The 25,662-nt window shown below is 54.4% G+C and overlaps 1 protein-coding gene across 3 annotated transcripts in view; it reads right to left on the reverse strand.

Annotated features, from left to right (window-relative positions):
* Positions 1-2,085: 2,085 nt before the first annotated feature.
* The window catches only part of NDOR1 (NADPH dependent diflavin oxidoreductase 1), a 53,184-nt gene continuing 29,607 nt past the window's right edge, over positions 2,086-25,662 (reverse strand). For all 3 annotated transcript variants that reach the window (XM_048822668.2, XM_048822667.2, XM_048822670.2), the window contains exons 8-15: positions 24,799-24,920; positions 21,715-21,935; positions 19,920-20,027; positions 18,720-18,834; positions 17,643-17,789; positions 16,590-16,708; positions 8,327-8,421; positions 2,086-2,348 (exon numbers count right to left, since the gene is read on the reverse strand). In XM_048822668.2, the coding sequence (XP_048678625.1) occupies positions 2,204-2,348; positions 8,327-8,421; positions 16,590-16,708; positions 17,643-17,789; positions 18,720-18,834; positions 19,920-20,027; positions 21,715-21,935; positions 24,799-24,920 (1,072 nt within the window). In that variant the 3' untranslated portion in view covers positions 2,086-2,203. The remainder of the gene's footprint in view (positions 2,349-8,326; positions 8,422-16,589; positions 16,709-17,642; positions 17,790-18,719; positions 18,835-19,919; positions 20,028-21,714; positions 21,936-24,798; positions 24,921-25,662) is intronic.

The following is a 25,662-nucleotide window of genomic DNA, read 5'->3' on the forward strand; positions in this document are numbered from 1 at the left end:
ACAGATGAACGGTTCGCGCGCTCTCTGTGACTGTGACCCGGGAAAGATGATACCGGAGCATGTGTCTAAGAGGCTTCCTTTAAGCTGACCCCATGTTTGGAGGGCTGTGATCCCGGGGCTGCTTGCCAGAGGATTCCTATTGGTCCTATGGCTGGGAGAAGCCTCAGCAGTCTCCACAGCAGGATGTGAGGCCTCCTTGCTCCCTGGCCTTAGAGGAGACTTTTCCCTTCCTTTGAGTCTCTCTTTCCGGTGAATGGGGCCTTTTCCTCCTCTGAAGCTTCGAAGTATACTAAGCTGCACCATGAGCTCTTCAGCCACTGGAGTGCTCCCCAAGCAGCTACACCGATGTACGGGGGTGGAGGGGAGAGGAAATCAGACCCCACAGGTCTCAGGAAACGCTCCATAAGGAGCGGCTTCCATAAGTCTTCCCTCAGCTCCCTGGATCTGCTCTCTAAGCTGGAGCAGCCCCTATACTTAGATGGGATGTGGGGCTCTCCAAGGTAGCGGAGGCAGCCAGAATGGTCTGTGATAGGTCTGGCAGGGTTTGAACCCAGGGGTTTTGGCCTAATCCACCTGGGAAAGGCCACCAACAAATAGGACCCGAGGTCAAAGCAGGCCCTGACTACAAAGAAAGGAGCGGGGAGCCCCTGAACACACAAGTCTGTGCTAAATAACAAACAAAACAAGAAGAAACACGTCCAGAAATAAAAGAATCAAAGTGAGCTGTGCAGCTAACCAGCAGTGCCGTAACGCTCCACCTCGAGCCAGAGACATATGGGAAGGAACTGACATGTGGTTGTACGTGCACCCCTCCCTCTGGCCCTTTGTCCTAGAGCATGAAGGTGTGTGGGGCACAGGCACGGATGTGCAGACGCTGCTTCCAGGCCCTTTTCTGCTTTTCAATGCTTTCTGCCTGCACTGCCAGCAGGGACCCGTGTGCCAGCACCCCTGGAGCATAGGAAGGGGTTGGGCATGAGTGTCCAGTGAAAGCACTGGCTACCTTCACCAGCAGCCCTCCACACAGCTGTTGCTGAGAGTGAATGTGGCTCCTGGAGAAGTCCTCCCTTCCAGGTGCGGCTGCATTTGATTGGGACTGGGCCCTTGGACCAGCTAAACCGCAGCCCCCACACCCCTCCAGATTCCAAGTGCAGGTCCTGCATAAATTCACTGGGTTTGTAGCTCCACTGGACAGCAGCCCCCTCCCTCCGCCCCGCTTTCAGCTGCTTGCATGGCACAGAACTGCGTGGGAGGAGGTTTGGCTGCTTGGGCTGCTAGCTCAGAGGTGATACAGGAGGCCATTGGGGACTGGGCAGGGAACCAGTTACTAATGCCCCATTTAAACTGTCCTTAGCAGGTGTCGGCTCAGCTCTGGAGGAATGGGGAAGCTCACTTTTCTCTGAGTCATGCGTTCACACTACTGGCAGACTCCGGAACATGAACTGGCGTCAGTGACACCTGGTTCAAGTATTCAAGGACTCGCTATCTTCCCTGCATGACCCCACCATTCTGCAGTAGGAGGCAGACTCTCTGAGAGGAAATGGCTTTGTTTACATGGGCGGGTGACTGGGTATACTCATGATTCTGCCATGGACTCACTTAGCCTTGGGCAAGCCATTTCCTTTCTTTGTGCCTCAGTTTCCTCTCCAGAGATGGGAATAACGTGACTCAGCACTTTGTAAAGTGCTTTGAGCTCTGCCTAGGAAAGATGACAGGTAAAGAGAAACTTCCTGTTCTTGAAGAGAGCACGTATTTACACAGCCCCTCGCTAACACCCCTTGGCCTCCAACTCCACAGATACCAGCTTGAGTCCATCAAACAGCTGTTCTGTGGCCAGCGTGAGAAGTCTGGGGCCTTGGCCTAGACAGGCAAAGCACCACCATGGCTTGGCAAGGAGACTGAGCACCCCCTCCAGGCCAGGGGTGAGGTGCGCAGGTGGACGGGCAGCGTGCGGGACACTGATGTTGCTGCTATGGGTGCAGGGGCTGGTGTGGGGACAAACCCAGCCACATCCAGGACCGACACCCTGGCACCGGCAGGGCAACTGTGCCGGCTGAGATGCCCTCAGACTGAAGTGTGAGGCTGATACAAGGTGCTGACGGGTTTATTGGATGTTGTCTGTGCCTGGACACTCCCACATAGCTACAAGTATTCGGCTGCGTGGGGGAATGGCTAGGAGCAGGCAGTCCCAGGCCCGGCTTCAGGCTTACGACCAGGTTTCCATCTGGAAGCGATGGGATCTCTCCAAGGCTGTTAGATACTCCTCAGCTTCTGAAGGGGACAGGTCCCCTTCCAACTGCAACATGGATTTTAGAGCTTCTGCTACTGCTGCTGGCATTTGCTTGGCATTTCTGGAAGGGAGAAAGTCTCTATTGTAACTGCAAAGCAGAACACAGGACAGTCTCAACACATCTGCCCTCCCTGCTCCCCCGTAAGGCCAGTTCTGTTCATTCCTATTGCCGATGGGGCTGGGGCAGGGCTTTCTGTGCAGTCCTCTCAGTTCCTTCTCAAAGGCCCCATGCTGGGCTGGATACAGCTCTCTCACTATAGCTACCCCTCCTACTGCAGAGCTGCACAGTAGGGGTTGGTTTCAGCTTTGTTGGCCCGGTCTTGGGACCAAAACCAGCTCTGCTGCCCTGACCAGTACAAGGCGAGCTTCATCGGAGCTACACTCAAGCCCTTTCTCCAGCCCTGCCATGAGCACACAGCTATTCCCAGCAGAGCTAACCTGGCTCACCTGGATGCAACCCATTGGCTGCCTTGTGGGTCAGTTCCTGCACGGTGGCTTTACAACCACGCACAGCAGCATAGGGCCCATGGGCACATTGCTGGACACAAGCCCCCTGCAGAGCAGCTTACACTTTAACCAATGTGCTCGCCAGACAAGGGAGGGTCCGACACCCAGCAGGGAGTATATGCCCGTGGGTACTCAGCTGAGGCACATGGCTGTGAGCAGGGGTTCCCAGGCATTAGACTCCTCGGCACAATGCGGCAGCCTGCCTGGCTTTGCACTGAAGGAGGCTCAGGGGGCTACCCTGGATACACAGCCCCAAACAAAACATTGGGTTCTAAAAGCCCTTGTGTCCATTCCCTGGCAAACGGGGCCACTATCTCACAGTTCAGCTCCAAGCTCAAGCACTCAAAACCAAGGACACAGCCAGCTACAGAGTCATGAAGCTCAACCCACCCACCCCCCATCACATCACAAACCACAGTATAAAGCCATGCTGTTTCATCACAGCGCAGCAGTCTTAAAGCAGCTCTGTGGATTGTTGGGGCTTTCCAAGTATTAATTCATGTATATATGTAAACATCCATTGTCTTCAGAGAAGATCCTTGGTGATCAAAATCACTCTAAAGGGATTTGTTAGGTGGGAGATATCCCTCACTACTTAGTAATTGGCGGTGGAATATGATAGCGGCTTATCTAGGGCTGCCACGGATCTTCTGTAGCGCGCAGAAGAGGGTCAGGATAGCAGGAGAGTGTTGGCTTGTTTGGAGTCCATGGCTGCCCTTATAAACTCACATGGCTTTGGTTAGGCACCAGCATGGATTCTGGCAGGGAATCAATTTGCTGACCACCGTAAGAGCTGAAAGGCCTCCTGAGACAATCTACATTAAATCAGTCAGTCATCCAGCGTGGATACATAGACTCCCAGGGTCCTGAGCAGAATGCCCATACAGGCAGGCATTCAGTGAAGACCCTTGGGACCATGGACAGGCTGTATGGTAGCACTGGGTAATGATATTGTCCACCCCTTACTATGAAGCAACGGTCCCCCTGCAAGCTGGGTGAACTGTGAAGTCCTGTAAGGCCAGAGTGACGAGCTACTGAGGAGGATCTCAGGAGGGCATTAGGGAGGTTCGTGTCACTGTCTGAAACTTCAGATGTTTCCTGGACTTGGCCAGATGTCTGTATCCCATGATGGGGGGCAGTCCTTTCTGCGGAACTGAATACCTGCCATCAGCCCTTCCGCAGGAGTTAGCCAAGGTCCTTTGCTGGGTCTACGGTACCCTCATTTATGGGTACGGCCGCTGTATCCACTTCTTTGGGCTGCAGAATGTCAAAGACACTGTGGGATTTCTCTTGTATCTCAGACCATTCTGAGTCTAGGCCTGTGCAACTCTGCCAAGCAGCTGGTCAATGAACCTGACCCTCAAAATTTTAAATCCAGGTTGGGAAGTTTTCTAAAAGATCTTCACTAGGTTCAAACAGGAATTAATTCAGGGCAGTCCTATGGCCTGCGTTCTACGGGTCAGAATGGATGGTGATAGGTGTGACAGAATATACCTGGAGTGGCCAAACTTACTGACCCTCCAAGCCACATATGACAATCTTCAGAACTTCAAGAGCTGGGACGTGTCTGCTGGGGCTCGGGGCTTCTGCCCTGCAGGAGGCACCAGCCAGGGCTTGGGGCTTCAGCTCTGTTCCAGCTGAAGCCCCAGGGCCTTGCAGGTGCACCCCACAGGGCTGAAGCCCCGCCACCACCCTCCTTGCTGGGCAAAAGTCCCTACCCCACCACCCTGCTGCAAGGTAGAGGTCCCAAGTTCCCCACAAGTGGAGAATGGGTGGGGGGTATGAGGGGCTCTGTGAGCTGTACTTTAACTGTAAAAGAGCCGCATGCAGCTCACGAGTCACAGTTTGGTCACCCCTAGAATATGCCCCTGTCCACTATTGTAATAATCTTTGTACACAGCATGCTTTGCAAAGTATCATTTGAAAGCTCATAATTTGCTGGTCATTATTGTCCTAGTAAAATATGTGTGGCAACATTGTATGTGAATTTGGAAGATTCCACTGTATGACGTTATTCACACATGTTCCAAGTCTGAGGAGTGGCCAAACCAGTTCCTTGGAGACAAAGGGCGAGCTGACACCTCTGCCACGTGTAAACAAGGTCAATGGGCTAAGTCAACCTGCTAAGTGGCCATTCTTTAGCAGGAAAGAGGGCTGGTGTGAAAATTCTATATCTTAGCAGAGAAACAGCATGGAGTTCCCATGCTCCCAGCAGGACATGCTTCTCAAAGAGAGGACAGGACGATAAGAGAAGGGGCAGACACCGCAATGGATCCCCTCCTCCTCTCTCTTTCTGTGCATCGATTCACTGCACCAGAAGGAACAACAGACGCAGCCATTACAAAGAGGAAGGGGTCTTGGCTTAAGATATTTGGCCAGTAAGACTGTTGAGAGCATGTGGTGAGAAAAAATTCAAGTTGAGTTTAACAGAGTTTGTTAAGTTAGCCATTAGTTGCGTTTTATCATTATTTTTCTCGTAACTGATTTCTGGCTTTTATGCCTCATTACTTATATTTACTTAAAATCTATTTCTTTGTCGTTAATAAACTTGTTATATTGTTTTATCTAAGCCAGTGTGTTTAAATTGGAGTGTTTGGGAAACTCCATTTGGGGTAGCAAGGTTGGTACATATCAAAATTTCTGTTAATACAATGACAGACTTTATATGAGCTTGTCTTGTCCAGGGGAGGGCTGGGCAGTACAAGACACACATTTCTGGGGAAAGCCTGGGGCTGGGAGTGTGCTGGGGTCATCCTGAAGTATAATGCAGAGCCTGGGCGTGACTGGCTGGCTGCAGGTAACACGGCTGAAGCTGGGAGTGACTTACCTTCTGGAGGCTGTTTGTGAGCTGCCGCAGCAGCAGAGCAGTGTAAAGGGCAGCCCATGTTAGAGGGCAGGGGTGACTCAGCTACTCGCTCGTCTAGATTGTGCCCGGGGTATGTCACAACAGGGTTCCCCACTGGCCTGGGAATCGATTAGCGTGGGCCACTGGGACACCTACTCTGGGGACTGTCTGGCAACACCAACCACCATCAAAAGACAAAACACGGAGTAGGGGGTGGTTACTACAGTGCCCAGACTCACGGACATGGGTGGCAGGAAGCGGCTGGGGCTGCCCTTGGGTTAGGGGCAGTAAGACAGCCAGGATACGTGCAGCCCTGACAGTGCTGGTGACTTGCAGACTCTGGGCCCACACACACAAGGCATATGCCCAATCCTCCAGCAAACAGGTCTCCCTCCCCTTTGGGTCCTAGCGCTGGGGCCAGGTGCTGTGTTTCGGCTCCTCCGTTTGAAAACGGTGACCAGTTGTTCTTTGGGATGATGGAGTTCTGAAATGCTCCCTGAACCATCCAGTTTTCGGCCAGATGACCCTGCTCATCCAGGCAGCCAGCAGGAGAGGTTTCCTGGGGAGGATGCTTAGTCCAGGCATTTCCTGGGTGACCAAAGAAGACATAGTGTGTACTTCCAGGAATGCAGGGGAGTCTCACCCCCGGGATCAGCGGAGAGGTTCCTGTTCTTGTTGCGGATTGGCAGGAAGCTGAGGAGGAACAGACCCTCCTGCTATTGCTATTAATGAGGACAGAACTAACGATGCTCCGTGTTAACATAGCACTTTACATGCTCCGGGTGCTGGACAGAAATTACATCTGCCTCCCCTAGCCCCATTCACCCGCTGACCTCACCGCACTTCACAGACGCCAGCAATGCCACGTAACTTCCCTGCGTGCGAGACAGCAAGTATTACCCTCATTCAACAGATGGGAGAATGAAGGTGGACAGGTGACGTGACTTGGCCAAGGCCACCCAGTGAGTCAGCAGCAGAGCCAGGAATAAGCCCAGGTCTCCTGGCTCCCACTCCTTGCTCTCACCACTAGACCCCACTCTCTGATTAACAACCGTTGGGATTTGACTGGGCTCAGATCAGAATTCGTGAGCTCTGGGTTCTGGGCAGAGATCTCAGGAGCTGTTTCGAGGCAGCTGCGCAACGTTTAGCCAGTGACAAAGCTCAAGCCTGTAACCTGGCTGTGATGCAAGGCAGTGATGGAGTCAGGCAGCACGTGCAGGCCTGGCCAGAGGTGAGGGAGGCTGCTCCAGGAAGTCATTCTCCCAGGAACTAACGGAGCGAGACAGGAGACTCTAAGGAGCTAGGAAAGCTCCTATTCCTAAGCCACAGCACAGAGGATTGGCTCCTTCTGTCTGACATGGCGCACTGACATGGGCTACTGGTGATTTGGAATCGGATTGGCTCTCCTATGAGACGTGGCTTTAATAGCTTTGTTCTTTCCTGAAGATTATGTTGGGCTCTTCCTTTCCCTGGGCTTTACCCTGGGGATCCCAGAGGGCTGTGTGTGTAGGGAGGGCCAGGTGGGCAGGCTTGGATGAAATACTGTGAGCTGCAGTACCACTGCTGTGCTGGACGGGATACTGACTGGCAAAGAGAAGCACACCTGTCTGAAGGAACTGGCAGTGACCACCAGGAACACGTTGCCAAGGAGACTGGAAGTCTTAGGGTCTCGCTGGCTGTCTCTCCGCTCCTGTAGTCCCACACAGCAATCATGGCCCCTGCCAGCAGCTGGCAGATGTCCTCTCTCATCTCAGATGTGGGCCACATTGTGCTCACTTGGGTCTTTGTCACCCTCCGCCAGATTAATGTAGCTCTGTTTGGGGCTGAAAGCTTCAGCTGGTGCATGATGTGCCCGGGGCAGACAGATAGGTATATTGTGTGTGCTCTGCATTGGTTGACAATTGACTGCTGCGTGCCTGTCAAGGTTCTGGCTATTTATAAGGCCCTAAGTGGTCTAGGCCCCAGCAATCTCAGAGTTACATGGGCCAGGGTGCTCGGGTGGAACTCACAAGGAGCTAGAGAGGGGGAGGGTATTTTAGTGTCATCTCCTTAGTAATAATGCTGGCTCGCACTTGCACTACAGAGCCTCAAGTCACCACAGTTGGGGTACCGTATTCAGGCTCTCTCCCCTATGGGGACTATTGGAATTCGGTTTGCAATTGATCCCTAGCTCCCAGTCCCTTAGGCAGGTCCTCTGGCCATCAGCACAGTATGTTCCGTTCGGGGAAATCCCTGGACTTCTGAGTTCTGTACAAGGGGCTCAGATACCATGAGCATGGCCCTCAGAAATGTGTGTTCTCAGTTCATTAAATACTGCGATCCCACAGGGAGAGGTATGCAGGGTGGCTAACCCCAACCAACTGCTTCCAGCTACCAAACCGACCTACAACTCTACCTGACACCACTTCCTGCCAGCTCCTGAACCTGCCGGCTGTGCCAATGGCAGGCTGAGTCCACTTCGCTCTGCTAGGGCCTCGCCTGGCAGCCCGTGCTGATGGGAGCTTCTTAGCTCCACAAGGGCTTACCCTGCAGAATAGGGGAAGTAATTCCTTGTCTTTTGCTCTTACATGAGGCACCACTACCCTGTTAATGAGAGGAAAGATGGTGCCCAATTATAATGTGAACCAGGCTCCAGCATCCAGAGCTGCCGTGGGAGAGCAGCGCTCCTGGTGCAGCGAGATACTCACCCCGCCAGGTAGATGTGAGCGTTCCCACGGCTCAGTAGATCCCAGACCAGTCCTTTGTTCTCTCTAATTCTGTGCTGAACATAAATCTTCTCCTCCTGCAGGGAAACACACACCCCATGCTAGCCAGCCATGTCCAGTTATTGGTGTAGACACCAGAACTAATGCACCTTGCCCATCCCTAGGGTGAGAGCAGGATCACACTGGTCAGTTATTTAGTGTTTCAACAGGCCAGTTTATTCTATGACATCAGAAGGCATCAAACCAGGCACTTTGTAGGCTCTACAGAATAAGGCCTTATGATCTCTGCTCACACAGGAGATCCTCAAGCTCACAGACAGATAAGGTCCAGAGGGCCTGTGGCACTGGGAGATGGCCACACATGGATCACACATGGAGCTGAGTGGCTACCATAAATGGTTTCCTTTCAGGACACCAATCCCGTCCCTGCCTCTCCCCCACAAGCAGCTGTTGGCACGGGCTGAGGTGCTGCTGGGCCATAAGTCAGAGAAGCTCCAAGGAGCAGGGTCCCTAGAAGCAGTCCCTTCTCCCGCAAGCCAGTGCTGAAATAAGCAGGCAGCGCTGCACTTCTTTAGACAAGTGCCCAGTAAGGCACTCCTGCCAGCGAGAGTCCTGCACCTGTCCTGACTGCAGCTCCCCTACCTCACCCCAAGTGCCAGTGTTTGAGACCGCTCCTGCCGGCATCTGCTCCATGGCCAACCCGGGCTGTGAACCCCACTGCCAGAATCTGCCCCAAACCCCACTCCCCTCTGGGCCTAGAGCTAGCTGGTGCAGCGGAGAAAGTGGGCAGGGCTGGCCTGAGAGGAGGGGGCCAGGCTGACTAGGAGATTACCGGATTCAGAGCATCTCCTAAGCAGCCTCCCTCCAGCTGAGCTCCTACGGAGCACGGGCAGGAATTTAAAGCTGCCCTCCCAAGGCAGAATTCCCAGGGGAGAATGACAGAAGCACCAATGCCTCTGATGCAGCTATGCCCACAGGAGACAGCCTGGCACCCATCAGCCCAAGCACAGCCTGGCACTCGGATATCAGACGTCTAACTGCTCGTGCTCCACCACTGCCTGTCTGTACGCAGCCTGGAGACACCTCCAGGGTGGGCCAGCTGGGTGAGGGAGAGCATCTCCGATGGGTTCCCTCTCTGCCACTAGAGAGGGCTGGAACAACCTCAGCTGGAGTTGGGAGGGCACTGGGTGCACCTTTCACACCTGCCAGGGGTCTTTGGCATTGGAGATATAGCTGGGTGCGAGCCCAGGAGATTGCTGTCTTTTGCCCCTTTAGTCTGGCCCTGTAATGGTTTCTGCTCTCAGCAGGGAGGCTGGTCTGGGCAAGATCCCCTGCCAGACATCCCTGGCTCAAACACCCTCCATGCTTTCAGTGACATTCCCCCAGCCACTACAGAGCACCCTGCAATGTCACACCTCAGAGTAACTCACAGAAGTGGAGCAAGGTCCCATGGGAAGAAAATCAAAGGGAAAAAGGAGTTCAGGAGAGCAGTTCCTCAAGGAGACAGTATTAAACACATAACTGCACACTATTCAGATGCGAAGGAAAGACAGCAAGAATAGTGAGAGGCCAATATGGCTCCATCAGGAGCTATTTAATGACCTGAAAATCAAAAAGGAATCCTACAGAAAGTGGAAACATGGCCCAACTGATAAGGAAGAGTACAAAAGAAAAGCACAAGTGCGTAGGGGCAAAATCAGAAAGGCTAAGGCACAAAATGAGTTACTCCTGGCAATAAGAGGTTCTTTAAATACATTAGGAGCAAGAGAAAGACAAAGGAAAGCATAGGTCCTCTACTTAGCAGGGAAGGAGAGCTAACAACTGAGGTCATCATGAAAGCTGAGTTACTTAATGCCTATTTTGCTTCAGTCTTCACTGAAGAGATTAATGATAATTAGATACTCAATAAAATTAATATTGACAACCAGACAGAAGAAACACAAGCCAAAATAGGGAAAGAACAGCTTAAAGAAGGGGAGGGATAGCTCAGTGGTTTGAGCATTGGTCTGCTAAACCCAGGGTTGTAAGTTCAATCCTCGAGGGGGCCATTTAGGGATCTGGGGCAAAAATTGGAGATTGGCCCTGCTTTGATCAGGGGGTTGGACTAGATGACCTCCTGAGGTCCCTTCCAACCCTGATATTCTATGATTCTAAGAATGTTTAGATAAGTTAGATCTATTCAAGTCAGCAGGGCCTGAGTGAAATTCATCCTAGGGTACTTAAGGAACTAGCTGAAGCAAACTCAGAGCCACTAGCAATTATCTTTGAGAATTCCTGGAGGATGGGAGAGGTCCCAGGAGACTGGAGAAGGGCGCAAACAGCACCTGTCTTTAAAAGGGGGCTCAAGGAGGACCCAGGGAATTATAGACCAGTCAGCCTAACTTCAATACTTAGAAAGATACTGAAGCAAATTATTAAACAGTCAGTTCGTAAGCACTTCGAGGATAACAGGGTTATAAGGAATAGTCAGCATGGATGTCAAGAACAAATCATGCCAAACGAACCTAATTTCCTTCTTTCAGAGGATTACTGATGTAGTGCACGGGGAGAAGCAGTAGACATGATATACCTTGATGTTAGTAAGGCTTTTGACATAATTCTGCATGACATTCTCATAGGTAAATTAGGGAAACGTGGTCTAGATGAATTTACTATGAAGTGGGTGTGAAACAAGTTGCAATACTGTAATCAAAGAGTAGTTATCAATGGTTTACGGTCAAATTGGGAGGATGGATCTAGTGGGGTTCCACAGGGGTCAGGCCTGGGTCCACTACTATTCAATATTTTCATTAATGACTTGGATAATGGAATGGAGAGTATACTTATAACATTTACAGATGACACCAAACTGGGAGGGGTTACAAGCACTTTTGAGGACAGGTTTAAAATTCAAAATGACCGTGACAAATTGGAGAACTGATCTGAATTCAACCAGATGTAATTCAGTAAAGACAAGTGCAAAGTACTTCAATTAGAAAGGAAAAATCAAATGCACCACTACACAATGGGGAGTAATGGTCTAGGCGGTTGTACTGCCAAAAAGGATCTGGGGCTATAGTGGATCACAAACTGAATATAAGTCAACAATGTGATGCCGCTTCAAAAAAGGCTGATAGGATTCTGGGGTGTATTAACAGGAGTGTTGTATGCAAGATACTGGTGAGGCCCCAGCTGGAGTAGTGGTGTACCACAATTTAGGAAGGAAGTGGGAAAATTGCAGAGAGTCCAGAGGAGAGCAACAAAAATGATCAAAGGTTTAGAATCATAGAATATCAGGGTTGGAAGGGACCTCAGGAGGTCATCTAGTCCAACCCCCTGCTCAAAGCAGGACCGATCACCAATTAAATCATCCCAGCCAGGGCTTTGTCAAGCCTGACCTTAAAAACTTCTAAGGAAGGAGATTCCACCAACTCCCTAGGTGACACATTCCAGTGTTTCACCACCCTCCTAGTGAAAAAGTTTTTCCTAAGATCCAACCTAAACCTCCCCCACTGCAACTTGAGACCATTACTCCTTGTTCTGTCATCTGCTACCACTGAGAACAGTCTAGACTCATCCTCTTTGGAACCCCCTTTCAGGTAGTTGAAAGCAGCTATCAAATCCCCCCTCATTCTTCTCTTCTGAAGACTAAACATCCCCAGTTCCCTCAGCCTCTCCTCATAAGTCATATGTTCCAGATCCCTAATCATTTTTGTTGCCCTCCACTGGACTCTTTCCAATTTTTCCACATCCTTCTTGTAGTGTGGGGCCCAAAACTGGACACAGTACTCCAGATGAGGCCTCACCAGTGTCGAATAGAGGGGAACGATCACGTCCCTCGATCTGCTGGCAATGCCCCTACTTATACATCCCAAAATGCCACTGGCCTTCTTGGCAACAAGGGCACACTGTTGACTCATATCCAGCTTCTCGTCCACTGTCACCCCTAGGTCCTTTTCTGCAGAACTGCTGCCGAGCCATTCGGTCCCTAGTCTGTAGCAGTGCATTGGATTCTTCCATCCTAAGTGCAGGACTCTGCACTTGTCCTTGTTGAACCTCATCTGTGAGGAAAGGTTGAAAAAAAACCTGGGCATGTTTAGTCTTGAGAAAAGAAGATTGAGGGGGGACCTGGTAAGAGTCTTCCAATATGTTAAGGGCTGTTACAGAGACGATGGTGATCAATTGTTCTCCAGGTACACTGGAGGGAGGACAAGAAGTCATGGGCTTAATCTGCAGCAAGCGAGATTTAGGTTAGATATTAGGTAAAAGTTTCTAACTCTTTAAGGGTAGTTAAACTCTGGAACAGGCTTCCAAGGGAGGTTGTGGAATCCCCATCATTGAAAGCTTTTAAAAAAAAGTTGGACAAACCCCTGTCAGGGCTGGTCCAGGTTTACTTTGTCCTGCCACAGTGCAGGGGGCTGGACTTGATAACTTCTCGAGGTTCCTTCCAGCCCTACATTTCTATGATTCTATGTAAACATAGTAAAGGGGTAACAGGAGCTTTACCAAATGGTTAATCAAATCGAAGAGATTGTTAGAGAGTCTTGAAACCTTGGTCCATACCCGTCTGCAACACCATCTACTTATAGCCAGTCTACTAACACAGGCTACTCACGTGGGCTTATGCTTATAAGTTCCATAAATCATTTACTAACCCATTAGAAATTATTGATCTATGCAGCCTTAATGCAGTGAGACGCAATCCAGACACTATGACAGGTGACTGACACTTCATTTCCACACCCACACTGAGCCAGGCTCTTGCAATTTGGTACATAAGTACAGGAAGATCTCCCACGCACCAACTTGACCTCTGATGACCTCTGATGGAAGGGCAATTTCAGGACCCCTTTGAGCTACAGTCTGGAGATCTGGAACACACTGTCCCTATGGGAGATGTCCCCAAAGTAACCTGTGATACTGGCTGGCACTGTGGCACGCCATCAGTGTCATGAGTACATCAGTTATGTCCATTCTTTCCAGCTGGGACCCATATTGGGCAGGCTGCTGTAAGGTACTCTGAGGTGCCCAGCTCTATTGATAAAATTTTGGCCAAAAACTTCACTAAAGGCGAGTGAGCGTGTGGCAGCCATGGCCACCCAAAGCTCAATGTCAGCATCATTGATATGAATTGGTGAAGTGCTGACAGCAGTCCTGCCAGGCTGGGGCTCCGAACAGGTTCTTAAAACACCCAGAGCTAGCTGGGAACAACAGTATTCCGGGTGGATTGTAAGCACCTACATTACAATGCGTCTAAACCTGAATGTGGCACACTGAAAATAAGCCAGTCAGATGGCTTTGGATTGGGATCAGTCTCTTTCCTGCTTCGGAAGAGGCATGGATGGGGCTGGAGAACTAGGGGAATGAGAGGGTGGTTGTGACACGGAGCCCCATTGGTGCTAGCTGGCAAAAGGCTCGCTGTTCTTCCAAGCAACTCCTGTCTCAGACCTGGCAAACTCACTACACCTAATACACCACTTTCATGGTATTTATCCATAAAGGATAGCAGGTCTCCAATGAAAGCTGGTCACTTATCAATACTCATTGTGAGATGTGTGTACGGTTGTATTTAAGGAATAATGTAACTATATTGAAAATTATGCCCTTATGGTCTTGGAGGGAAAGTGAAGCAGCAGGGGATCCTATGTCTTGGTGATGGCCATTCAAGCAAGAAGGAACTGTCACCCCTCTCTGGCTAGGTAGTTGTGTAATGTATTGCTCAGTTGTCTACCATTGCAGCAACCCAGAAAAGTCGATGGAAAACCATCAAAGATAACGATAAAGATCAAAACCACCTGGCAGTGAGAAGGAACAATATGACAACAAGGGGATGGTCTTGTCTATGAATAAAGATAAAAGACTGATTCAGTATATCACAGGGTGGAGAAAGACACTCTATATCCATTCACTGAGGAGACACCTGGACAAACAGGGGTACTTCATGAAAGACTGGGTCATGGCTCCTTGGGGCCAGCAAACGCTGTGAAAGTCTGAACTTTGGGGGTGAGAAACTATGCTATTAGCTAAGAAAAGGCACTCCCCTCCCCCAGCCTGGGTGACACCGACATCAGCCCAGCACGCTCCCACATCCTTCGGTGACTCCGGCACAGCTTCTGGGCTCTTGCTCAGCATCCCGCCAGCCACTCTCAGGGCTGAAGCGCGTCATGCGCGTCTCTGGAATCCTGCTCTCCCTTCAGCCCAGGGGCAGATCACACTTGAAATGCTGCACCAATGCGGCTGTCCCGCTGTCGCACTTTAGTGGGGACGCTCCGGCACCAACAGGAGAGTGTCTCCCATCGCAGGTTCTCCACCTTCCCCAGAGGCAGGAGCTAGGTCATGGGAGGAGCCGACCCAGCGCTGTCTGCACTGGGGGATACCTCGCTCGGGGGCAGAGGGGGGAGATTTTCACACCTCTGAGCGACACAGTCATACCACTCTCAGCCTGTAGTGTAGACTTGGCCTCAAATGACTGGGAAGGGTCACTGGGAAGCAAGGGCCCCTGCAGGCCATGTGAACCCTGGAAAGGCTGTCACATGGCCTGAGTGGGGTGTAGCTTGTGCTAGGGACAGCAGGACGGTGGGGACCTGCAGCTGACAGCGCCAGCCCCTCACAAGCAGAGGGAACGCCCTCCCTGAGTGCTGGGCCTGTCTCTCAGATGGCCCAGCAGAGAAAGAAAAGGTCCAGCAGGGTCTCAGCCACCTGCTGGCCAAGGGCAGATACCACAGGTGAGCAGGCAGCAGCAAGGTGCGGGGCAGTGCCCTGGGGAGAAGCACAGTGCCATTAGCTAGCTGCACAGATCCTGCACAGGGGCCTCTCCCAGGCCAGCTCCAGTGCCCATCTTTCAAACAGCCTCTGGCTAGAAGGGGTCCCCCCAGTGCCCCAGGCAGGCCCCTCCCAGCCTTCTCCTGCCCAGGGAGGGCTCCTTCTGAGGCTGCAGGTCCCCCCCAGCGTGCCATGCCTCTTGCTGCACCTTCCACTCTACCCTTCCAGGGCACACAGCTCCCTGGCAAGGACATGCACTGGCTGGTAATGTGTGACCACGCTCCTTTTTGCCTTGTCCCTGGAGGGGGGCTTTGAAAATGACTGTTGTGCACTGGACGCATTTCCACTGAATGTCCAGGCTGATCCCCAACCTCGTCTCTCTCAGGACTCACCTCCTCCCCTTCCCACACCGCGTGTTTAACAGCAGAAATAACATGACACTTGCCCTCTCTCCCACTGTCTGCCTTCCCAGCCTGCAGCAGAGAGAGCTTGCTTTGGTATGGGGGAGGCGATGAGACCCGATGCAAGGGGCTCTCTTTGTAAAGAAAAGAAGTTATTGAGGAAAAGCGAAGGGCACCAAAATGAGGTTTGTGTTTCACCCTGAATGGGGCTGGTTCTGCTGAACCAAAAGGGAGGGGAAGACACCAAAGCACTTTACAAGGGATTTCTGAAGGATTTGCTGCTTCCCAGAGGCGCAGCCCCGCTGGCTGGGATGTGCAGCTCTCTGGCAGCACACAACAAGGCTACGCAGTGCTTTAGGACAGGAAACAGAGGGATATCCTAACTAGAGGGGAAACGCAGGCAGGCAGAACAGCTCCATCCCAGCTAGAGTCTGGCAGACAAATCCACAGGACAGTCAGTGACTCAGCCAGGCCAAGTCATCTGGAGACAGGCAGCACTCACAGCACAGTGCCCTCAACTCTCTGCTGGGCACTGGTTCATTTGTGATGGCACTTCACTGACAGCCTGCACTTCACGCAGCACAGGGCTAACACAGCCCCAGTGCCCCCCTCCTCCAGAGCTCGCCCCAGCTCTGCCCAGGAAAGGAGATCCCTTCCCCAAGGACTGGGCGCATCGAACCAGCCCTGCAGGCTCAGGGAGCCGGATTGCAGAATCCCAGCACTGCTCAAGGAGATGGGAGGTCACTGATTCAGCCTACAGCACAGCAGCCTAACTGGCCTGTCCAAACCACTTACAAGCACCAAGCCCCTTGTGCGACTGCCACAGGGAGGGGGGCCATGGTACTGGCCAAGGTCCAGGACACATCAGGCTGCAGTTCTAGTTTGGACGCAAGGCTCCCCTCTCCCCCTGATCTGTGTCCTGCTCCAAGGTGTCTGCCATTTAGCAACGAGCCCCTGCCATCCTGCAGCAGGTGGGGGTGTGCTCTGCCCATCACTCAGCAGGAGCTCAGCAAAGCCATCCCACACTGAGAGCCCATCACAGGGCACTGTCCCCTGGCCCTTGTCTGCACCCGCTGGCGGCCGCTCCTTGCACAGTTACTAACCTGGTCCCTGGAGAAGGCTGTAAAGAGAGTCAGGTGCCCGCTCTTCACCAGCTCCTGCCATTCAGCCCCGCAGTAAAAGTCCTTGGATTTCTGGCGGCAGCCAAAAAATAAATAGTTCTCTGCAGAGAAATCAAAGGGGAACATTGGAGTGAGCAGAGCTCCCCGAGGACTCGACTCTGAGCGGAGACACAGCCAGCCTCCCCAAGGGTGCGGGGAGGGGAGCAAACATCAGGAGCCAGCCATGGAGGGCACTGGGCCCAGCCCTACAGGGCAGCCTACGAGATGCTCCAGAGAAGGCCCCGTCCAAAGCAGGACCATGCAGAAAATTGCCCAGGACTGGCTCTGGCCTACATGAACTGTTCGCTTTCATCCTTAATCCCAGGGGCCGTCTGTGGAGACAACAGGGCCCAGCATGCAATGCTCGCACTCCAGTCAAACCCTTGGGGCTCAAAAGGAAGCCTGCTGGGACCCGTGGACTCCATGGACTGCCGGTCAGACACAGGCAGCTCTGAGCACGTACAGCAGCCCTGTGTCCGATATTGGCCCTTGCTCTGGCCTGCCCTGCTCTTTGCCATGGGACATAGGATAATTGACCAGCCCCCTTCTCCGAAGGGCCCAATACCAGGAGCCCCCAACCCCCAGCTCGAGGGCAACCCACCAGGGATTCCCCCAAGTCTCCAAGGTTCTGCCCCCCACCCACAGCCCTGAAGTGACATCAGAACTGCCCCTCCCTGGGCAGAGCATAGACCCTCCAATTTGAGGGAGGCCTCCCTCTTCCCATGGGGCCCATGTACCAGAGACCCGCCTCACAGGGCCTGAACTCCAGAGACCCCACTTGTCCCACCCTGCTCCAGAGGCCTGGCTGCTGTCCCAGGGACACAGTCCAATAGTGCAGCCGGGGCCTTGTGCACTCGCTATGTCCCCACGGACAATTTATTCTGGTCCACTTCTTGTACCCGATCTCCTGAGCCACACCCCTCCCCCTTGCCTTGGGCGCACCCCTCGGCAGCAAGGAGGGGGCCTGCAGGAATCATTCCCAGGCGAGCTCCTCACCCTTCCTGCCATGTGCAACGCGCTCTTGTATGGCTGCTCTGAAGGGTGCCACTCCCGTGCCAGGGCCAATCATGATTATGGGGGTGTCTGGCTCTGCAGGGAACTTCATTCCTCCCCTCTTCACCCACAGAGGCACCCGGACATCCCCTGCAAAAGGAACAGGCTAGGTACAGTCATGCTTCAACCACAGCAGGCCCTAGAACTGCAATTGCAATGTAAGTGACAGGCGTCCGCCGAGCAGGGCACTGCCCTGGGGGCAGCTCGGCCCTGTGCCAGCCAACCGTTACCCTGCGCTATAGGGAGATGGAGCAGAGAAGGAAGCAGCAAACGGCATGTTATGGGCCCGAGGAACCCGCTAATTGCTGCAGCCCTGTGGGCACGCTCAGAGCGTTTGGGGAGATGGACTAAATATGACCCCATCGTTCTTCCATCCATGGAGCCAAATCTTTATTGTTCTACCAGGCGCTGGAGTGAACCCCAGAGACCATGCCAGCAGGTAGCAGCACCAGGGCCAGCTCCTCGCACAGACCTGGCCCCGGTGGGCGGGAGGGGCCGTGCTGGAGAATTGGTCACCCCGAGGATGGCATTCGAGGCAGGATTGACCTCGGTGAGAGCAGCGTGGGAAGGTCCAGCTACCCTGACAGATGGATGACTTCCTGCCCCGCATCTCCTCCTCGGGGATCCCCATGAGGGAGCAGAGGGCCACGCCCCTAGGGAGGGAGAGATGGACAAGGGTGATGCATTTAAAGGAAACACTTGCCTGCCCAGTGTCAGTGCAGGACCCTGGAGGCTGGACTCAGCACTTGTTCTGCAGGAGGGTTCGGAAGTGGGAGAGGAGCTTGGGTCCTTAGGGTGGGGACAGTCAAAGAGAGGCTGCGTGCCAAGGGGAAAGCAGGGCAGTGGGTCACTGTTCACAAAGTACCATGAAGAAGAGGGAGGCAGTGCGTTTGGCCTCTCGCCAAGCTAACCCATGCCCAACTCCATGCAGGCTCTCTCTGACACAGAAGGGGGCATGCCCATAGCCTAGGAGCAGTGGAGCACCCAGAGCTCTGCCTGTGATATCGAATGACCAGTTACCTTGCTGAGGGTTGAGGGATGCCAGCCAGGTAGAGCAGAGGCCACGTCGGGGTTTGCTGAGACGAGTCTTGTACTGCACCACAGCCAGGAGGATCTGGAGTCTGTTGGGGAGAGCCTGGGGGCAGAAAGGTGCAATGTGAAACAGTGGCCCAAGCCAGAGCAGCCTGGGTGCTGGGCTGAGCAGAGTCAGCCAGGCCCTCCTGACTAACACCATGGAAGACCAGGGCAAAGCCCCTCAAAGGGCACCTAGCCCAGCCAGAGATGAGTACGGGGGAGATGGTGCAGAACCAGAGGGACTGACGGGCTCTGCTGATGCGGTAGGAGATGGGACACGGGAGTGGCTGGAGCACTGGTTTGCAGGAGGGGGCCAGTGGTCAGACTGGGGAGGCAGTTCCTGGGCCCTGTGCTCTCCCCACGCAGTATGTACTTCCTAGCCTGAGGCTGCCATTTTGACAGCAGAACAGGGAATCCCTCCTTTCAAAGTTCCGCTGTGACACCCCTGACCGGCCAGCTCCCTGCACGCACAGGGCGCCTCGGATGCAGGAGAGAGTCCCAGGAGAAGCCCTCTCGACACAGCTAGACCGAGGAGACTTGCCAGCCCCAAAGGCTTAAGAACCCCAGGACGGAAGGGAAAAGCCAACTGGCTACTGGGCAACTCTTCAGCTCATCTTCACGCCCTCGCTCACCCCACGGGACAGGCTCCTTAGTCCCATCTACTGGTGGCAACAGGCAGCCACTACACCCACTGCCTTACCTGAACCATGCTGGCAATATGATACTACTGTCACACCCACAGCCAGAGGCAGGGCGGCCCAACAGTCCCCACGTGCGGCATGCCCAGTCCAGACACCCCTCACCGCAACGCAGCCTTCTGTCCACAGGGCAGGGGAAACAGCAGGGCCCATCCCTTTGGCTACATTCAACGCCAAAGCTCCTGTGGCTCCCAGGGGCGCAGGAGTGAGGAAACATGAGTGGCCAGAGCGGGAGGTTGGTGCCCCAAAGAATTAGCCATTCAACAGTCCCCACAGCAAGGGGCGGAGCCTGCGAGAGTTGTGGATGTCTGCAGGATACAGGAGCAGACAGCTCCTTCCTCTCTGGGCACTGTTGGGGTCCCGAGCGAAGAGCCTTCTCGAGGCAGTGAGTTGTTAGTCCTAGCCCCAGCAACCTACGTGGGAGAACAGGCATGCTGGAGCTCCTTACCAGCATGGAGGAGGCGATGGAAAAGGCACGGGGCTGGATCCGGGGGATGATGTCCAGCAGGTAGTCAACTGGAACAGCACAAGCGGTGTGAGGGAAATCGCAGAGGACCTGGAAACACCAAAGAGATGTGAGAAAGGAGGACAGGACCAGGGAGATGGTCTGCCCTTCCTTCGGGATGGGCCCATGGAGAGAAACCCCTAAACCTGGCAGAAGCAGCCCTTTACTCAGCTGCCCAGTGCTGGCAATGACACAGATGGCATATGCCCAACACCCCTTCTACACAGGAAGGATGTTGACAAACTGGAGAGGGTTCAGAGAAGAGCCACGAGAATGATACGAGGATCAGAAAACCTACCTTAGAGTGACACTCAAGGAGCTCAGTCTATTTAGCTTAACCAGTCAATAAGTACCTAACTGGGGAACAAATATTTAATAATGGGCTCTTCGATCTAGCAGAGAAAGGTGTAACACGGCCCAGTGGCTGGAAGTTGAAGCTGGACAAATTCAGACTAGAACGAAGACAGACGTTTTTAACAGTGGGAATAATTAACCTTTGGAACAACTCACCAATGGTCGTGGTAGAGTCCCCATCACTGGCTATTTTTATATCAAGGTTGGATGTTTGTCTAACTGGTCTGCTCTAGGGATGACTGTGGGGCAGGTCTCTGGCCTGTGCGATGCAGGGGTCAGACGAGATGATCACCACGGTCCCTTCCGGCCTGGGAGTCTCTGACTCTACACACTGCTACCACTCAGTTCTCCTGGAAGGCAACCTGGGAGCGGGGCAGCCTACAGCCGCACCCTCAGCACTGGTAGGTCCTCCCGATGTGCTTGTGCTCTGCCCCCCTCCACACCAGAGCCCTCCATGGGCTCCCGGCCTTGCCTCGTTCACAGAGCGCTCTGCACCGAGGAAAGGGCACCTGGGACTGTGGAGAGCGCTATGTACAGGACACAGTTTCAGCACTGGGGCATGCAAGCCCAACCTTGCTGCTGGTGTCTAGGGCTTCCTGGCCAAACAGTCTAAGCCCATAAAGAAGGTTCTTTTCTTGCCCTTCCTCCCCCGCATTAAAAAACCGGGAAATTCCATAGGAAAAAAATATGTGTGAAGGGAACAGCAAAGTTGCAAATTAAGTCCAAGTCAGGGAATGTCCAGGTCACGGTGCCTTTGTACGTGAGCTTTTACAGCGTGTGCATTACACCCCGGGTCTTTCAGCACAGGACCACGTGCATTGCACAGTTCCCTGTCCTCGTTCAGTGCCCAGCTAGGACAGCGTGAGGTGAAGGAGATGGGACTCCTCGTGAAAGAGCCCTTAGCCCTCCAGGAGGATAGGGAAGTGGGGCTGGGGTCTGTGCGAGGGATGAGAGGAGCAGGGGGGGAAGTAATCACGTGCAAGGAGGGCACAGCCTAATCCTCCCCCACACTAGGACAACCCCCACCACTTTCTCTTTGTTTCCTCAACTTCCCACCCCTCCACTTGCCCCCCAGCTCATCCTACCGCACTCCTCTGCAACCCTCCGTGGCCTCCAAGGGCTGCCTGGGACTCTGCTCTTGGCTGTTACGGGGACTGCGCCAGAGTCACACTTCTCCGCAAGGGCCGACCTGCTGCCCATCCAGGGCAACGCTGGAGCAGGCACATGGCCCTTACTGACCCTCGCTGTAAAATATCTGTGCTTTACTTCATCTCCATTTGCCCAGCTTCAGGGAGAGGGGCAAGGCCAAGCAGAGCCAAGAACTCAGTGCAGCTCCCTACAGAAAGTCCCCACTCTCCCCGGCAGGTTCCTTCAGCTGCCCTACCTCCAGGGTGGTCCTGCGGGGCCGGCTGCAGTAGCTGCAGAGCTCCTCCTGGCCCTGCGCAGAGCTGAATTCCTGCAGCTTCTCACGCTCCAGTTCGTTTGGTGAGAACCAGGACAAGAGCTCGAAGAAAGAGCGACGGGGAACACAGGAAATGTCCAGGTAGCAGGCAACCAGGTGCTGGATGGTGCATGGCTGCGGCAAGTGGGCTGGAAGGGGGGTTCCTGCAAGGGAAGGGATGAGGCCAAGAGAGCTCTGGAGGCTGGCGCTGACCCAAGTAAGGGGCAAGAAGCCTGGCTGCACAGCTGCCCAAGGAGCTCCCCCCCACCCCGCCTAGGGCTGCCTCAGGCTTCGCTTCCGCTCAGAGCCCGACTGGAGCAGGAGAGGCTCTGCAATAGCAGAAGGCAGGTACGATGCAGCGTGGGAGCGATGCTGCAGCCAGCTGAAGTGGATTCTGTTGTTTCTAGGGGAGGCCAAAGCAAGAGTAACTGAGTCACCCCAGCAAATGGATTTGCCAGCACATGGGGGAGTTCAGTCGAGTCGAACCCAGTGGAAGCTCCCCAGGACAGGTGATTTACCTAAGCTGTAACTGAGCTTTGAGCTGTGGGTGCAGAGGTGTGCTGTACTCAGGTGCGTTTACACATAGTGCAGGAAGAGTCTAAGACGTTTTTCCTACAGCAGCATCTGTTAGGGCAACAGGCGCTTTGTGTCTCCCAAGGCTATTTAAGGGTGGCACCAACCCAACCCCCCTCAGTTCTTTCCCTCGAGAGAGGCAGACTAGACCTATGAAGAGGGATGGAGCGTGGGTCATGGAACACACGTCTGCATCCACAGCTCAAAGAACAACAGCGGCAGGAAAACCATCTCTGGCTCTCCATTCCCTAGGTGCAGGCACACCTGAGTGCAATGCACATCTGCAACCGCTTGAGCAACCGGCCACAGCATTGCTCCTGCCAGCCTGAGGAGTCCTCACTGCTCTCCTCCCCTGGTCACCCGCACGGCCACCACTTCCCACCCCATACCCGTTTGGCCCATAGCCTGAGATGGGGGAGGCTGGGAGTGCTGCAGAGAAGAGTGGATGCTGACCCACAGTAACAGTGATTTTCTTAGCGGTCTTGTGTTTGTGGATCTCACTCCCGATGCGCGGGCACCTCTGGGATGTGAGAGGTGAATCTTTGACCAGCAGGGCCTGTTGGCCTGTGACCTGCACATCCTTGTGCCCCGCCCGCCTGGGGGCTTGTAGGGCAGAGCAGCCCTGCCTGTCTCTTAGTCCCCTTGCTAGTTCAGAACCTTAGCAGAGATGGACGATGAAAGGAGCAGGGCTGGCGGGGTGGCTGGGGGGCCACACGGACAAACCACCTCAAGCAGTACAGCTACTGGAAGATCTGTCTCCTTCCAAGTTTCTGTCCGGGTGGGTCCCCGCTTGTGGTGGGGGACCTACCCAACCAACCGGCGGTAGCAAGGACTGCAGACCTGCTCTCCTGAGGCCAGATCTGGGCGATAATGTATTGTAAAAGTCTGCGCTGGGTTCTGCATAGAGTCTAGCCCTCTGGAACAGCTTCCCAACAGGAGGTGAGGGGGGGTGGACAAAGAATTAATTAGCTTCAAGAGAAAGCTGGACAAGTGTCTGAGTGGATTGTACGATGGGGTTGCTTGTGATGGTGGGGGGGGGGAGGGCTCAAACCAGAAGGGACCTGGCTGCTATGTCTTACGTACCTAAAACTCATGCATCAGGTCTTCAGCTGGGGGATGCTCCCCTCCCCACCCTGTACTCTGGGGTTTGGTTTCTTTCCTCTGAAACACCAGGGCTGGCCTGGCTGGAGATGGAACACTGGGGGGGAGGGCCAGGGCTCAGAGGTGGCACGTTCTCTCTCTCAGGTGATTGGCTGGCTGGATCTTGCTCACCTGCCTGGGGCCTGGCTGACTGCCCTATGTAGGCTCAGGAAGGAGTCTTCCCCCAGCTCAGATTGGCAGTGATCTCAGGGGTGCTCACCTTTCTCTGCAGTGCATGTGTGCAGGGCACTGCCAGGATTATCTCACTTAATCATTTCTCTGACACTGGTGCACCTGAGTCCCTCCTGTTCTCTGCCTGTGGGCTGTGACGCTTTGGTCTCATTGCGGCTGCTGGGGGTAGTGTGCACGTGCTGGTGGCCTGTCACGCACAGGAGGTCAGAACAGACGAGCCTGGGGCCCCTGCTGGCCTTACAGACTCCCAGGACAGGTGCGCTCCTGAGGCAAGCTGAAGAGACTGGCCGGGCTCCAGCTGCTTGGGCTCTGACTTCTGACCACTAGGAGAAGAGCTGCACTAAGCACATGGCAATGGGCCGGGCTGGCCGGGGCGGGTCTCGGGGCGGGTGGCAATGGGCCGGGCTGGCCGGGGCGGGTCTCGGGGCGCGTGGCAATGGGCCGGGCTGGGTCTTGGGGAGGAGATGGGCTGGGCTGGGCTGGCCTCGGGGAGGAGATGGACCAGCCCAGTGCTGATTTCTGGGGCTCTTATGAAAGACAAAGGAGGAAGACTAGCTCCTGGGGTCTCACCGGAGGAGCCACTGGTGCCCGCTGGGGCTGAAATGCTAGACCAGAGGGGTAGTCTGGGCTGGTCCCCTAGTGATGCCGCTGGGGCAGTCCTGGGCCCTTGGGAGGGACGTGTCTGGGTGTTCCTGCGGCCCCCACACTGAACCCCTGGAGCTGACACAGGCGGTAAAGCGAGGAGCCCCACGACGGGTCAGCTCTGAGGAGAGGCAGCTGTGATGCCGAGGTGGAGCCCAGAGCTCCGTCTCACCGCCCCGGTGCCAGTGGGGGAACTGAGGGGCCCGCTCTGCCTGTCATGCCCTGAGGAGAGGGGAGGGCGAGGACGCAGGCTGGACACTGCTGGTCAAATCCCAATCTCACACTTCTGCAGTGGGACCACACGGCCAGCGCTCTCACGAGACAGAGCTGAACAGTCCATCCATCAGTGGCTGACTAGCTCTCCTGCAATCTCCCAGGCTCCAAAGCCCAAGAGAGCAGAGACGGGAGCTGGAGCAGAGCCGCCGAACGGGAGGCCCCAGCCTGGCACGGAGAGGAAGGAGCAGAGGGTGGGGAGCGTACCGGGCTCAGAGGGCTTCAGCACAAAGCATCTCTCTGGATCCAGGCGCAGAAGCTGGCAGAACTGCTGCACGTCCTCGGGGGCGTTCCGGGGCTGGACCATCAGCACGTCTCCCGCCCGGTACCTGCAGGGCATGCAGCACACATGCCAGCTCCCCCCCTGCACAGCCAACCGCAGCAGAGGGAGGGCAGGGAAGGGAGCTCAAAGGCCACTGAGAGGGCAGGGTCTGAAAGGGGGATTGCCAAGCAGCGGAAGGAAGGCGGAAGCCTGTTCCTCACTGCAGGGCCCCCCCACGTGTGGAATCACTCTGCCCAGCTCCCTGCCGCCTTGGTTTCCAACAGCAACAAACGAATCCCGATCAGTACATTACCCTGACCCAGACCGGGGGGCAGTGCCGTCCCAATCCCCAGTTAGGGCCAAAATACAGCCCAGCTTTCCACCAGCTCTGCTGAGTAGGGAGCCAGCCCAGCAGGGGTTACACGGCTGGAGAGCAGGCACCACTGGGGCCGATTAAACCACGGGGCCCAGCATCCTTACAGAAACCTGGAGAGGAGTGGCCAGGGAGCGGGAAATGGAGCCTGCGCGGCCTGGCAAACACAGCCATCCCTTCCTGTGGGATCAGGTCAGCTCCCCTCCCGAGCAGCGCCTGCCTGGGGCATCACTCAAAGAGCTGTACAGTGGCAGCGAACCAGAGCGGTGGGGCCCACCATTGCGCAGGTGGAGGACTGACAACAGGACAATGAGGAGAGGTGCAGAAAGCCAAAGACTGATGGCCCTGCGCAGACTGATAAACCCACTGAATGAGTCTCTGCTCCGGCCAGCAAAAGCCCCCTGGAGAAAGGAAACCCCCTTCTTCAGGGCAGTGA

This window comes from Caretta caretta, chromosome 16 (assembly GCF_965140235.1).
Source record: "Caretta caretta isolate rCarCar2 chromosome 16, rCarCar1.hap1, whole genome shotgun sequence".
NCBI classification, from domain to species: Eukaryota; Metazoa; Chordata; order Testudines; family Cheloniidae; genus Caretta; species Caretta caretta.